The sequence below is a fragment of the Ornithodoros turicata genome, chromosome 3 (genome assembly GCF_037126465.1).
Source record: "Ornithodoros turicata isolate Travis chromosome 3, ASM3712646v1, whole genome shotgun sequence".
NCBI classification, from domain to species: Eukaryota; Metazoa; Arthropoda; class Arachnida; order Ixodida; family Argasidae; genus Ornithodoros; species Ornithodoros turicata.
In genome coordinates, this window is record NC_088203.1 from 44,919,507 (window position 1) to 44,933,379 (window position 13,873).

Consider the following 13,873-nt stretch of genomic DNA (forward strand, 5'->3'; position numbering starts at 1 on the left):
AGAACTAGCATGTGACCTGCTGCGTAGACAGTGTGGTAAGCCATTAACACATCTGTGACTAGGGGTGCGGATGGGCCTCGTATGCCGGAATTTTCAATAGCTTGAAATGCAGATTTGGAGTCTGTGAAGACTGCCCATTCCCGCGGGGTAAAATCAGAAAGGTCAGAAATCAGGGTAGAAAGAAAAGGAAGGCATAGAGTTCCGCAGCTGTGGAGGAGGTTGGATGTGAAAGGCGTCGTCCTTGCACTACGCCTTCGGATGGTATGACGAATGCTGAGGCGGACTTGTTGTTTCGGGATGTGCCATCTGTACAGGCTGCCGTAAACGTAGAAAACTTCTCGTCTACCAGAGAATGAAAATGGGCTCGGACGACTTGAGGGGGTACCTGATCTCTTCTTTCCAGAAGGTTTGGAATGCTTACGAAAGTCGGCGGTACAGGCAGAGACCAGGGGAGTTCCGGTGGTATAATGTCCTTAGCTATGAAGCCAGTGAGAGTCTGGCGTGTCCTCTGCGCTACTCGATAGAAGTCGCTTTCAGGGCGGTATCGAATTTTCCTGAGGAGCGGGTGACGGGCAATGTGAGCACGCAAACGTAGGAAGTGCCGAGCCGTTTCACGTTCACGTAGAACCTCAACTGGGAGTTCACCAGCTTCAGCCAGTACTTGCCGTGTTTCAGCCATTCGTGGAACTCCGAGGCAGCGACGAAGGCTTCGAGCAAACAGGGACCGAATGGTATTTAATGATTGTGTTGATATCCTGTGCAGAATAGGAAGGCTGTAAAGCACAGTCGCCCTCACCCATGCCGCGTGAACCGCGAGCAGGGAACGCTGATCACAGCCCCATCACGAGTCACGAGTCCTTCCCTGTCAAATACTGTGTTTTTAACTTAGGTTATCGTCTATAATGTGATTACCTGCTCAGCGAAGCTGTGAAACCAGCATAATTTTCCTTTCACAAAATAAAACACCACTTTTAACACCATATTCCCAATTCAAATGGGGTGCTAAAAGGTGTATTAGACGGTAAACACCTGTTTCAGCACACCACTTTACACCCTTAATGAGCGACATTGGATAAAACGTGGTGTATGTCGATATTACGCCTTTAGTAATGCTGTTCTTGCATTGTTTGAGGAATAGAAAATGGTGTTTCTATAAGAATACACCATTCACCACTTCCCCCTTTTTTGAGCAAATAAAGGTGTAAAATGATTTACTCTGATATGTTGTCGCACTTTGCCTCATTGTGCCTAAAGCCTAATTCCACCTCTTACATCATCTCCAATCTCCACAGCTGTACAAGTCTAAAGTAATCCGGCACTACATAAAAAAGGGGGAAGGAGGAAATTAAAAGCTGACACATCTATATTCAAAGAAACCCTATATTCAAAGCAACGAGGCGTCGCAGAATGGAACGGCGGTCTCCGCTCAGCAGAACAATACTGGTCAGTTGCCGATACGACTGTGCTGCTTTTGCGGCGCTGTCAGTCTGCTCGTTCCCCCCGGCACCACAGTGGGCTGGAACCCACTGGAGAACTAGCCTGTGGCCTGCTGTGTAGACAGTGTGGTAAGCCATTAACACATCTGTGACTAGGGGTGCGGATGGGCCTCGTACACCGGAATTTTGAATTCTGTGAAGACTGCCCATTGCCGCGGTGTACAGTGTGCGATGTGTTGTAGAAAGAAAAGGGTGGCACCGTTAGGAGCGGATATTAAGAGTGGATAATGATTTATTATTACCCGGATTCATCGTTGGCATTATCACAGAAAAATTGGCGCAGTATGGGCAATCTGGGCTTGCAAATGTTGGCTGCTCATATTGGACGGATATGGAGCCTGGATGCACTCCCCATATTGGTCCCACATTGGCAGCCCATATTGGACCAATATTGGTCATCCTGGCAACCCACATGGGTCCTCTATTGGACCAATATTGGCGCACTACTTGGGTTGCCATGCTGTCTTTGCGTCCATGAAATTCTTCTTTCTTCATGCTTAGCCACTTTAGGTCGAACGTTGCTCGCATGCACGCGTCTCAGAGAGTTCCTACCGTATTCAGTGAAAACAGGCAACACTGACAAGCGCCGGTGCAGCCTCCTTTAGTTCGCTGTACATCATTACGTGATTTTTAACTGACACTCTGTGCAGTCTGCATGAGTCCTAGGCTGTTCTTTTCATTAGCTTTTGCGTTGTTCACTCCGCTTAATCGCGTTTGTGAGTGTCATATAGGGGAGGACAACTTTGATGCAGGCACGTTGCACACGAGCACGTTGGTGCTCGAATAAGCGATGTTGCGCTGTAGAGGTATAGTGTTTTGCTCCTTGTTTCGTGATCAGTAATCGAGGCCCTCATGTGGAATACGTCCACCAATGCAGTTACGTACATCACAGCTGCTGCTGCATGTACAGTGCATGTAATATGAGAATTCATTCGGTACGTTTCATTCATTTATTTTTCGCTACCCGTCTTTCAGAGCCCGCTGAGAAGCCACGGGTCCTCATGTCTCTATCTGATGTCGTTCCTGCAGCAAACACTCCTCTCCTTCTGATTTATGCAGAAGGCTTTATGCAATAACTGTGTCGTAGTATCGTATTCTGAACTCAATATAGACGTGAAAAAAAAATTGTACGAAAACTCTACTTGTCTGAACAGTATGAGGTCAACGCTATCTATCTCGGAGGAGATTTTGCTATGACTTCTGAGCGCTTTTATCAAATTTAATTCTCGAGAAATTGAATTTGGCCCTCTCCGAAATTTTTCAAGTGACCCTCGCGTTTTATTTTTACTTTTTTATTTTTGTTGATGGAGACAGAAAGGTGCATGTCGTATTCGATCCACTGCATCGTAAAATACGCTCCCCGCTGCTGTGGTAATTAGTGAGAAAAAAAGCGAAAAACGTAGCTTCGAAGCGCGTTAATTGTCGGTTCGCCAGTTAATGCAAGAGACGAAAAACGGTCACCCGCCTCCTGCCTGTTTCGCTCTCGCTCTTCTTTCACATAAGTTTGCCTTGCAAGCATGCTACCGTTAGCGGAAGCTTTGATAAGGGAAAGTGAAAGGGCAGGTACATGGCCACCTCACATCGCTTCTTTCCGAGACCTGACTGAGCACGGCCGGCAATTTGCGCGCCTCGAAGCGACGGTTTTCGCGATTTTTTTGCTACTATTACTATTGTATTAGTGGATGCATTTTGCAATATAATGAGGCAAATACGGCATGCGCTTTCTGTTTTCGTCAAAACAACGCAGGGTTCGACTTCGCAAATTTGAAAGTTTCATTGGGAATATTCAATTTTTCGGGAATTAAATTTCATAAAACTGCTCAAAAGTATTGGGAAAATATCCCCCGAGATAAATAGCGTTGACCTCCTCCTCAACTGAAAAGTCCTCTAAGGAGCCTCACAAAAGCTTTTTTAGATAATTTTGAAGGTATTTTAATGTAGAACTTCGATTTCACTAAAAGCACCAAAAACAGAGCAACACACCACACAGAGCGCTCAGTGTGGTGTGTTATCGTGTTTTTAGCGTTCAGTGAAAAAGAAGTACCTTCTCAACAAGCCCAAATAGACGTTCTAATTAATGTGGAAAGGGAACACATTACTACAGGTTTTCTACTACTCTTTCTTACAGGAATTCCTATGAACTTGTCTTAGCATTCATTGTGAGAAGTTCTGAGTTTCTCATAGAACGGATTCTGGAGATGGAACAATTCTCGCAGAATCTGTTCTATGAGTAATTATACCTGAAGGAAAAAGTGTGGCGAGGGAACAAGGAGTCAACAGACATATATTACTCTTTATTTAGATCAGATCATTGAATAAACTTGTCATGTGCAGAGCAACGTTACTCGCGAAACATCACACCAAACAATAAATAACTGCAAGAAATAACTCGATTCAGCACTTACGCACCTTCGAAAACGCATTCGTTCATCATCAACGCACACTTCCGTAATGAAGAAAGCTTTCAACTCATGGTACATGTACTTACAACGTCCGAAGTGCTCTGCTCCTTGACGATCATGTTCGTCGGTGTTTCACGCACAAGGGAACTCGGGATTTACCGTCCAGTCCGCCTTTCTTGTGCAAAAGCACCGTCCAGCTTTGGCGAGACGAGAATGGGTTATCACCGCCACCCCGGATCAAATGCTTTATCATAGTTACTTGCAGCTTTGTACGAATTTATCCTGCAAGAAATAGCAGTTTATAAAGCGCGGTTACAAGATGTCAGTGTGAGGTAGACATCGAAATCTGTAACATACTGTTTGCGCAAAACACAGACAGTCTCACTGCATTCTTCAGCATTCTTCCGATCAGCGCTCAGAATGCCTGCAGACAGGGGTAAAGACGCATGAAAAACGAGAATGCGTAGCACGGACGACTATATACTTCAGGGGTGCGTATTACATACCTTAGACACGACGAAACCCCATAAGGCACTGCGTCGAGAATTGCTTGAGATGCGCGTCACCATCCCACGCTCTTCCACATTCGTTTCAAAGCAGACTGACTAAACTGCTGGCGGTTTGCGGAAACGCTTGTTCAGCAATGTACGCTCCTCAAACGTACGCTGCAATATCACAACGGATTGCAATAACAACAGCTTCAAGGTGGAATGACAATACGGCCTCCTACGGCAATTCTACCTTAGATGCGTTATCCACAAGCATCGGAAATCACGCAAACTACGTATTTTGCAAGACTGACTGACGTCTGCTTACTGATTCATTTTCATGCGCCAGGGAAACGTCCTTCAAACTTTCTCGTAAGATTGAAGTGAGATTCATCACAAATTCCGTCCTGTGTAAATCACAGTATTTTCTCATTGAAACTAGAATACCAGACCTCTCGGGGAACTTTCTCATTGATGCGCCTGTGAGAATGTGTAGGAAAACTGCGTCCGCTGTAGAAAAATCTCACGGAGTAACACGTTTCTTAAGAAATTCGGAGAGAAGGCTATGTTTCTAAGAGATTTTCAGCAGTATTTTTTTTTTCATTAGGGAGTGTTCACACAAGTAGATTTTTATTGCGATTTTTTTTCACGTTAGGTGAAACACTCTGTATACGCTTTGTACACCATCTAAGATTTCAGCTTCAATCCTGTTTGGCGGGCAATTCAACATTCGCTCGCAACTGGAACTTTAGATGGTCCGTGTGACTTACTCACGTTGCACTGTTCAGCATACTACGAAACGAAGTGAAGGAAATACATAAACGAATTAATCTCTTTGCTTTCTTGTCTTATTTTGGTCTGTACAAAACCATTATCATTCGAGCCCAGACCTGATTATCACTAGATGATATACGAAACTTTTTGAACGCCCCTCGTATAACACAGAGAAGAATTCGTGATCTAAGACGACTTACCTGTAGGATGGAATTCTCGATGTTATAGAAAAACTTGAGCATGTGTCTCTTGCCTATGGTGAACTTGAAGTATGGATCTGGAATGGCGTAGCTTCGTATTTCGTAGTCGTCTAGAGAATAGTTAAGACAGCCTGGCTTGTATTGGTCAATAACCACCTCCAGCAGCGGCAGGTCCAACTTCCTCGTTGTAGAACGCCACTCAAACGTGACGCTGTACAGAATAATACACAAGGTTAATAATGATCTCAGAGATTGTGAAAGCGAATCGATACATACGTTTTCATCGTTTCTAGAAGCGTCATGTCAAAGTAGATGTTTGGAAACTTCTGTACTCCTCCTGGCATCACAAGTTCAAATGGAGTTTGCTGAGAAGAATGTAAATGGTGAGCTTATGTTGCTAGACTTTCTGCCGATAATGTTCGTTCTCGCTCAATGTTTGAACAAGGATACTGAACATCCGAGTACAATGAGAATGACCAGCAGATCTACTGGCATCCCGTCCATTACCCAAAGCCCAGGTTGCGGATTGGAAGCCCACCTATGATAGCAACAACATGGCGTCATGGTAGTATAATGGTACCTTCGACTGGCGGTACCAAAGCTATAAAAGCCTGACCGCTCCGAGCTTGAGGAAGAAAGATGATGGAAGAAAGAAAGAAAGCTGCCGAAGCTTTTATCAAAGTGCTCAGTTTTGGCCAGTCGAAGCTAAAGCGCAATCTAGAGCGGTCGCTGGCTGCCAGTCGAAGATGCCATAACTTTCATAAACACGTCGTTTGTCACCCGCGAAGAATGGTTCCAGCTGACGCTAAAGAGGCACTAAACAGCTCGCCGACCATTTTCAATTATCACGATACACGAAAGGACGATTCTCGCAATGCTCAAATTAACCGCATTTAGCGAGGGACAATGGTAAGCACAATTTACAAAAAAAACTTACAAATACGTCGGCATCGCCCATTTCAAATACAATATGCCGCTAGTTGCACACGTTTTCACACGAAACGTCTTTGGGACTTTCCACCTTGAACTAACAAAAGGACAACAACCCTAGGCGATAACCCATTTCATCCCTTTTAAGCCCTTTTGTCTGGAGCTCTGCCTCAAGTGCTACAATGAGGGGTCATCACTCGGGTGGCATCTGGGTTATTGCCGAATTTCCGTGTCTCCCATCATTCTTGTGTCCGCATCGATACAGTGAATATTTGACTGCTTCGTATTTCTCGACTCATTACAGCCATGCGATTCCTCCGGTACTTCAAACCAACGTCGCCGCGTCCTGCTCCTTCAGCCAGTGACCACGTGCATGGACTGCCCGACGCCAGGTATCCGCACGAGCGACTTTATCTGGTGAGATGTCGGCAAAGGAGAGCGAGGAGGAAGCACGCGCCAACGAGATATCGCGGAAGAAATGCCAAGCGCATCCGAACGACGTCTAAAGTAACGGTGGAGACGTTACTCAAACACGGGACGGAGGACTGCGCTGAACATAGCGCAGGTAGCAGACACAGTTTCTCGTCGGAGAAATGGACCATTTCCATATTCGCGTCGCCCCTGGCGACGGAATGTCGAACGTCGTGTCTTTCCCCCCAATAATGGTGACGCGCTTTTCGGACTGGCACATTGCGTGGGAAAGTAGCAAGAGAAGATTGGAAGAAGAATGCGGAAAGAGTGAAAGCGCATTATACTCGTTACTAGACCCCAAACGTCCGCGTAACCTTGAAGCCGATTATCTCCCCACAATGAACATGACAGTCTCCCGTAGGTGAGTTCATAGCGATGGTCAAAGATGGCGGACTCAAGGGCTGGGTTTGCGCATACGCATTGTCGGAAATGGTTCATACTGTGGAGAGGGCACAGAATCTCACGTCGGCAGACGAGTGCACGAGAAGACGTAACTCTGCTCACGTGCACCCAAGAAGCTATGACACCGCTTTTGTCGCCCTCGCGCCTCCGCCGAGATCTCGCCCGGAAAAGTCGCTTCTGCGGATACCCAGACAGTGCCGTCTTCCATACGGTAGGCGACAAACACACTTTTTCTGCTCCCAATGAACACGCTTCTCGCGAAGTCGCTGATCGGCGCAACTGGAAGCGTAAACGTGGCAACTGCAGCAACTACGGTCCTGAAGTCAGGTGCAGAACTGAGAGTGCAGTATGAGGGCGTAATAAACCGCGTACATAACATGTATCAGCGTCCTGGGCCTTATTTCTTTCTCGTATTTTTCTGTCATTCGAATATTTCGCCAGACTTTAAATTCGCGAAAAAAAAAAAAAAAAGGGTCGTTCGCAAATTTCGTCAAAAATAGGTCCTCGCGAAAGTTACTACTTATACAGTAACTCAAATCACATTGCTCCGCTGTGCGTCTAGCACAGTTCAAACAAAATTCCCACTAAGAAAATTACAGCACTAACTGGCTATTCTGGTGACAACAGGTCCGTTATGGCACCTTCCAGGCCCGATCTCCCACGTCGTTTACAAGCAATAATACATATCCGCCGGCCCAAATTTATCGCTATAAGGCAGCTCTGGCGTTATGCCTACTCTAAACGCAATCTTCTCAAGCCCTCAAATCATGTCTTTCAACTTGTGCGAGAATTCAGCACCAGCTCTATGAATAGGTACGGTGTGAGCAACTTCTTTCAATTTGCATGTGAGGCTTTGGACCATGTAAACAAATGCGATTCTCTCCTTCTTTCCCTGCATATCCGCTACGTCACACCGAATTTCATGCACCGCAGAAATTGACGTTTCGAATTCCCAGCCAATGCACGTTCCCATTGTTACATGCTGTGGCGCGCGTATTGTACATTACGGTGCCCTTTTTAGAAAGCACAGGGTACAGTCAAGATGGGAATGACACCTATTCACCTATTCTAAGTGAAGTATTTCAGCCTTGTGGTACGGTTTGCGCTGACATACTTGCGGGTTCTATGCGGATGGATGATTTCAGTTTACTTCATGTCGCTTCAATGCAGCACTGAGACGGGACGAAGGGCGGTTAAAACAGGGAGACAAACGTATCTGCAAACTCTCAACTGACGACATTGAACACGACGACACTTGACGGCATTGAAGCGACATGAACTATCACCAACTCCCCCTCTTCCTCCCTTTGTTCAGTTTACTTCACTTCTCGATTCTAAAATAAATTAATGTTTAAGCGGACAGTATTGTGTCTGGTTGATGGGGTGCAATGTCAAAATGACTCCTGGTCATTTTGGTCTGCAATGATGAAAGATGAAAGTCACTCAAAAAGCATTCTTAGGGCGGACTCACTTAAAAAAGTCTAAGGGGAATTTTCGTTCGCAGGGTTCTCTAAACCTCGATAAATTTCATAAACAGGTGCACGCGTGTTTCCCTCAACTTTATCTAGGGAGTAACATATTTTTGAAGGGGGGGGGGGGGGGGGTGTCGAGGTAGCTTGCCGTTGTTGGCCGCACTCAAGTGGGCATCGTCACGGCTATAGCCAAAAAAAAAAGAAAGTGGGAGAGGGGAGTTGAGGACTTCAGAGTGATGTAGAGGCAGGATGACCGATACTGATGGGACGGAAGCACACTGTAGGTGAGAGGTGCACTAGAGTGGTCTCTCCGCTAGGCCCGTTTCTAGAAGAAAGCGCACGAGGCCGCGAGTTTTTGAAAGTCGTTCCGCACAAGAACCTTCGGGGAAGAGGACGTCTGTCAGTATACCAGGCCTGGCGTGGGGAAGATGGGTTTCCCGCATGGTATGGTATTTTTGAAGGCCTGACGCGATGCACTGCTTTTTGGCGAATTAAAGTTTGTCAAATTTTGAATACATGGGAGTCTATGGGAGAGGCAACAAAATCGCTTCTCCACGTCCGCCCGCCCGCGATATTTTTGCGAAAATGATGTCATTCCCTACTATAACAGTCGGGAAATTGATTGGAATCAACAAATTCGACAAGCCTACTGCAGTTTTCCTGATCCCTGCGAACGAAAATAATGGCTTAGTTGTTTGGTATCATGTCCCGCAAGCTGGCGCCGATTACATTACTTCCTTCAAGCGGAGGGGGAAAGCAAAGAGAATAAAACAAGTTTGTGACGATGCAGCCAGCTCTCTCCGGAAGCGAACTTTAACTGGACCGCATGAGTCCGCCTTAAGCACTTGAGGCTTTGTATGTATTTGCCTTTCTATGTGTTCCAGCCTCGGAACATCAATTGTCTCACGTTCAACTGGTCTACACGTTATCTTTCAACCGCTACAATGTGAGCACATTATATTATATCACCTTCAAGGTGTGCATGGCTTTCACGTGACGTAAGATTCTCCCTTTATCTCATTCTTTGCTTTCCCATTTCCTCCGCGATGTCATTTTGTTGGGTAAGGTGCGGTGTGCGGTCGAGCGGGCTCCTCTCGTTCTCGTTGTCCTCGCGTGTCTGTTCTCTGCGCTTCGGAGCTATCATTTATCCGTGCATATTGTGCATGTCTCTCCTAATTTCAGAAGATCATGCAGCAGTGCGCGCATTCAGTGCTGGCTATTTTAGCCAAACTGTAGGGTGCATCCGATCGCGATATGACGAGAAGAAATAGAAATTTGCAACGAAATCGACCCCTATGAGCTTCCAGAAGGAGAGGGCGTCAGAACAGACGTGAATCTATTGCCTGATGTGTCATATGAGGACATGGTGAACTATCTAGTGTTGGCTACGAGCTCCGTCACGCTGGAACAAATGAAAGCCTAGAAATCGCTGGACTCTCACAACTACTTCCCAAACGGATGGGTTTGTGAACTGTCAACAACAAACCCCGCGCATGACAAAAGCCTGATCCTCAGCAAAGTAAGTACATTATAAGAATGATTGCTGTGCGTTTACTTGTTGATTGGCTCAAGTTTTGTGTGATTAGACAGGCCGTATGATAAACAATGGTGTGCAGGTGTGCTTTGTGTGTCACTAACATATTTTACCGCAGGTGAATCACACCCAAAGACGTCGAGATGTCCCGCTGAAATTCAGGATCTTGTGTCGTGACAGCGGAGAAGTGCTAACCGCACACTGCATATATGCATGGCTGAGGCCACTCAGACATGTTCACATGTGTGTGCACTTTTGTTTGCCACTGAAGCACATGTGCGAATCAGAAAGACTACAAGGTGGACCAGGAAGGAAAATTCATGGGTTCAGCCATCCATGAACAGCGTCGAGTACAAGAAAACCAGAGACATTCATTTCAGTTCATCAAAATCAAAGAAGCGCAAAGTGGACTGAATATTGCAGGAACACAATGAAAGTCCTCAAAATGGGCCGCGTCTCATCTCCCACTTGCCCCCTGCTGCGCCGTAGCAGACGATATCTCTCATCAGCTCCTCCACTGTCAGCGTCACCGCTATCATCGGGCCGTGCTCTGGCAACAGCTCTCAGAGCTTGGGTGCACGGAAGGACGGACAGACGTTTCTCTCGCAAAACTCCTTGGCCCTGTGCAGCGAGCTAACCAGTGGAGAGTCACAAAAGCGCTGCTCGGCTTTCTGCGTGATACGGGCCTCCTGGGCTCCCTGAGAGCCGAGTGTCTTTTTCATTTTGTTTTCATGTTTTTATTTATTTTTATCTTTTTGTTATTTCTTTTCTCTTGTTTATATTTATCTTTTTTTCTTATTTTGATTAGGGAACAGCAAGCCTGCGTGCTGCATGGCTGACCTTTCCCCTTTCTTTTTTTCTATTTCTTATTTTTTCCTGCCAATAAATCCCCCTTCCAGCAACAGATACGAGCTGCACTACAGAGAGAGGTCAGTTGTCTCATCCCCGACAGGCAACGAACTAGACACATTCTACAACACACTACAGGCAGAAAATTGCACTCCTGCAATCTTTTCAGTGCCCCCCAGATACAACAGTGAATTTCGCACAATACAGACACGGGAGCTGGTTAATCTACGGAGTCTGTATGATGACTCTGCTTTGTGTGCTTCATTAAGTGTGTGGTTCATTTAATAAGTGAGCTGAAGCAAAAGGCAGTAGCGTTCATGCGAACTTTTACTGTGACGGAGCACATGGTGGCACACGTGGAGTCCCTGACAAGAATACAAGCTGAGTCCTCAATCAAAGTGGTTTACGTACAGAACAGGGTGGTAACTGCGTCAATGATAAAGCCTGTGGTTTCATCAAATGTGTCTGAACCATCACTAAGCGTACTGAAGCGTATCTGCTATCCCGAACAAAACAAGTTTCATGCATGAAGTACGCAGTGGGGTCAAGACCATGAGAATAATGCACGTAAAACATACGTGAACTGTAAAAGGGCTCATCATCGTAATTTTGCGTGTACTGTGTCTGGTCTGTTTCTAAACAAAGAACTCCCATTCATTGCAGCTAACCTTAAGCTCTTGCGAATTGCAACTGCAGTGGGAAAGGCACTGCTGAATTTTAATGTCCTTACTCGGTAGAGCCTCATGACCCGCAGCCATGTTTCAAGGAGGAAAAAGGTGCGCTCCAACTGAAACGCAACCACACCTACTTCTACGAAGTACACGCACATATTTCAATGCAATGTGTCACAGTGTGACTTTATGTTGTGACTGCCCAGGGACAGACTGCAAGAAGGGCTGGACACGGAATGGGTTCATATTGAGAGGATTTATCGTGGTGGGGATATTTGTCTCACTGTTGTAGGCAGCACCAGACAATTCTCTGAGCATGCTGTTTTTCCCGAGCTGTTTGCAAAGTATTTCACACGCAAGGGAACTTCAAGGGAGGATAAGAACTGCTGCTGCAAGGACCCTTAACTAGGGAAAATGGGAGCTTGCGATGAACCTCAATGTAAATTCAAATTGTTTCACTTCCGGTGTCACCAGCTCCCGTGGCATAGTGGATAGAATGATCATTTTTCACGCCGAGACTGAGAGGCGACACGGGTTCGAATCCTGTCCCCGGCAGTGCTGTCTGAGGTTTTTCCTGGGTTTTCCGAAGACTTCCCAGACGAATGTCGACACAGTTCCACCTGATGTCGGCCTACATACTAACTCCCTGTCTCCCACTCCTTCCTGCAGTCCTCTCTCCATCTGTCCACGTCTGTACGCCGCTCATAGCCACAGTTGCTTCGCGGCGCTAATACGAAATTTAAAAAAAGCGGGCTCCAAAGAGCAGGGTCCGGCGCTTCCGAGATTGTGTGCAGAGTATGACAGTGTAGTAAGCTTATTATAAACATTTCCAACAACTGTCCGCACAGCAGCCACTGTTTTGTGCGTCGTTTGCCTTTTGACAACGTTATTGAAATAAGTCTATGCTGTACCTTGCCTTCATTGAAATTGCAGTGTACGGTTTTTGCGAAACTAAAAAAAAAAAAAAAGTAATAATACATTCAACCCAGATCCATTGCAGTTTGCTCGTTTATTCATACACGCGCATGGTTTCAACACATTTTGGGCAGACATTTAGTTTGGCGACAACTGAACCACAGAGATTAACCAAGGCACAACACACTGTAACAATCTTTTCTAAAAATGGGACGACGTCACCTGGCTTGCATGTAACATATGTGATAGAAACTATCTCTTTCAGGGTGAGATGTTTATACCGAAGCAGACCTAAGACCCGCTCCACATGAATACGCACATTTGCTATTGTTCTAGTTATTTCAACATCCTGTGAGAGAACTGTTTCTTTCCGTTAGTGCTTGATGGTACATGCAGTTTTGCACAGTACAGACCCACACTGTCCGCTATGTTGAACTTCCTATCAGCAAGCACCACTTCTCCTGGCATTAAGTAGTCTACGAAACCACAGTTCTCGGTTATATGCCGCCCCATCCTTCAGATATAAAGGTGACCACCAACTGTAGACATATACGAATTAAATACTTCACCATGTTGTGGTTCTTGTATGTCGACCACATTACACACCGTGGCAACAGAGCTGACGGTCGCTCGATGTTTATTTCAAAGAAGTCAATGATGGTTCTTCCCAAACGAGTTGATAAAGGCTTGTGGCATTGTTTCCTGCAACGTTCTTCTCTCCGGAGTTGAGACCTGAGTCGCTCGTAGGCTACGTGCAGCCATTTGTCAAATACTCGACTGACAGTTGCTTGCGACACGTCAAAACGAAATGCCAGATCCTGGAATGGGAAATTCCACTTCAGTTTCATTAGGAAAAGGACAACATCGCCAACAGATCGCCAAGAATGGGACACATATCATTCTAGTAGTCCATACAAAGCAAGCAGGCAAGCAAAGTTTTACATGCTTGTATAAAAGCTAACTTTCGTGTCCGGAGATTGAAAGCCTTCTTTAGTTACTTGAAGACGTTTGACTTCATTCTCAAGTTCGTAAGCATGCTCATTTCGAGCTCTGCACTCCTTAACGAGGGCGCCAATGTCATCACCCCTCAGATGCGTTGGTAGCTGCTTTCTGCAACACTGTGTGTATGTATTTCTCCCTCTGAGCACTACCCTAGCAGCAATTCAGAGATGATGTACCTGAGTAGCCCTGGCACCGGTTCAAAATTGCATCTGCCCCAATCCGTGTTGCTCAGAATAAATATACCAAACTGGTACTCGGCAAATTTTT

The 13,873-nt window shown here is 45.9% G+C and overlaps 1 protein-coding gene across 1 annotated transcript in view; it reads right to left on the reverse strand.

The window, feature by feature from the left end:
- Nucleotides 1-13,873, reverse strand: part of LOC135386978 (uncharacterized) — a 112,693-nt gene that overhangs the window by 70,117 nt on the left and 28,703 nt on the right. The window contains exons 2-3 of the mRNA XM_064616435.1: nt 5,637-5,725; nt 5,361-5,571 (exon numbers count right to left, since the gene is read on the reverse strand). Of these exons, the coding sequence (XP_064472505.1) occupies nt 5,361-5,571; nt 5,637-5,725 (300 nt within the window). The remainder of the gene's footprint in view (nt 1-5,360; nt 5,572-5,636; nt 5,726-13,873) is intronic.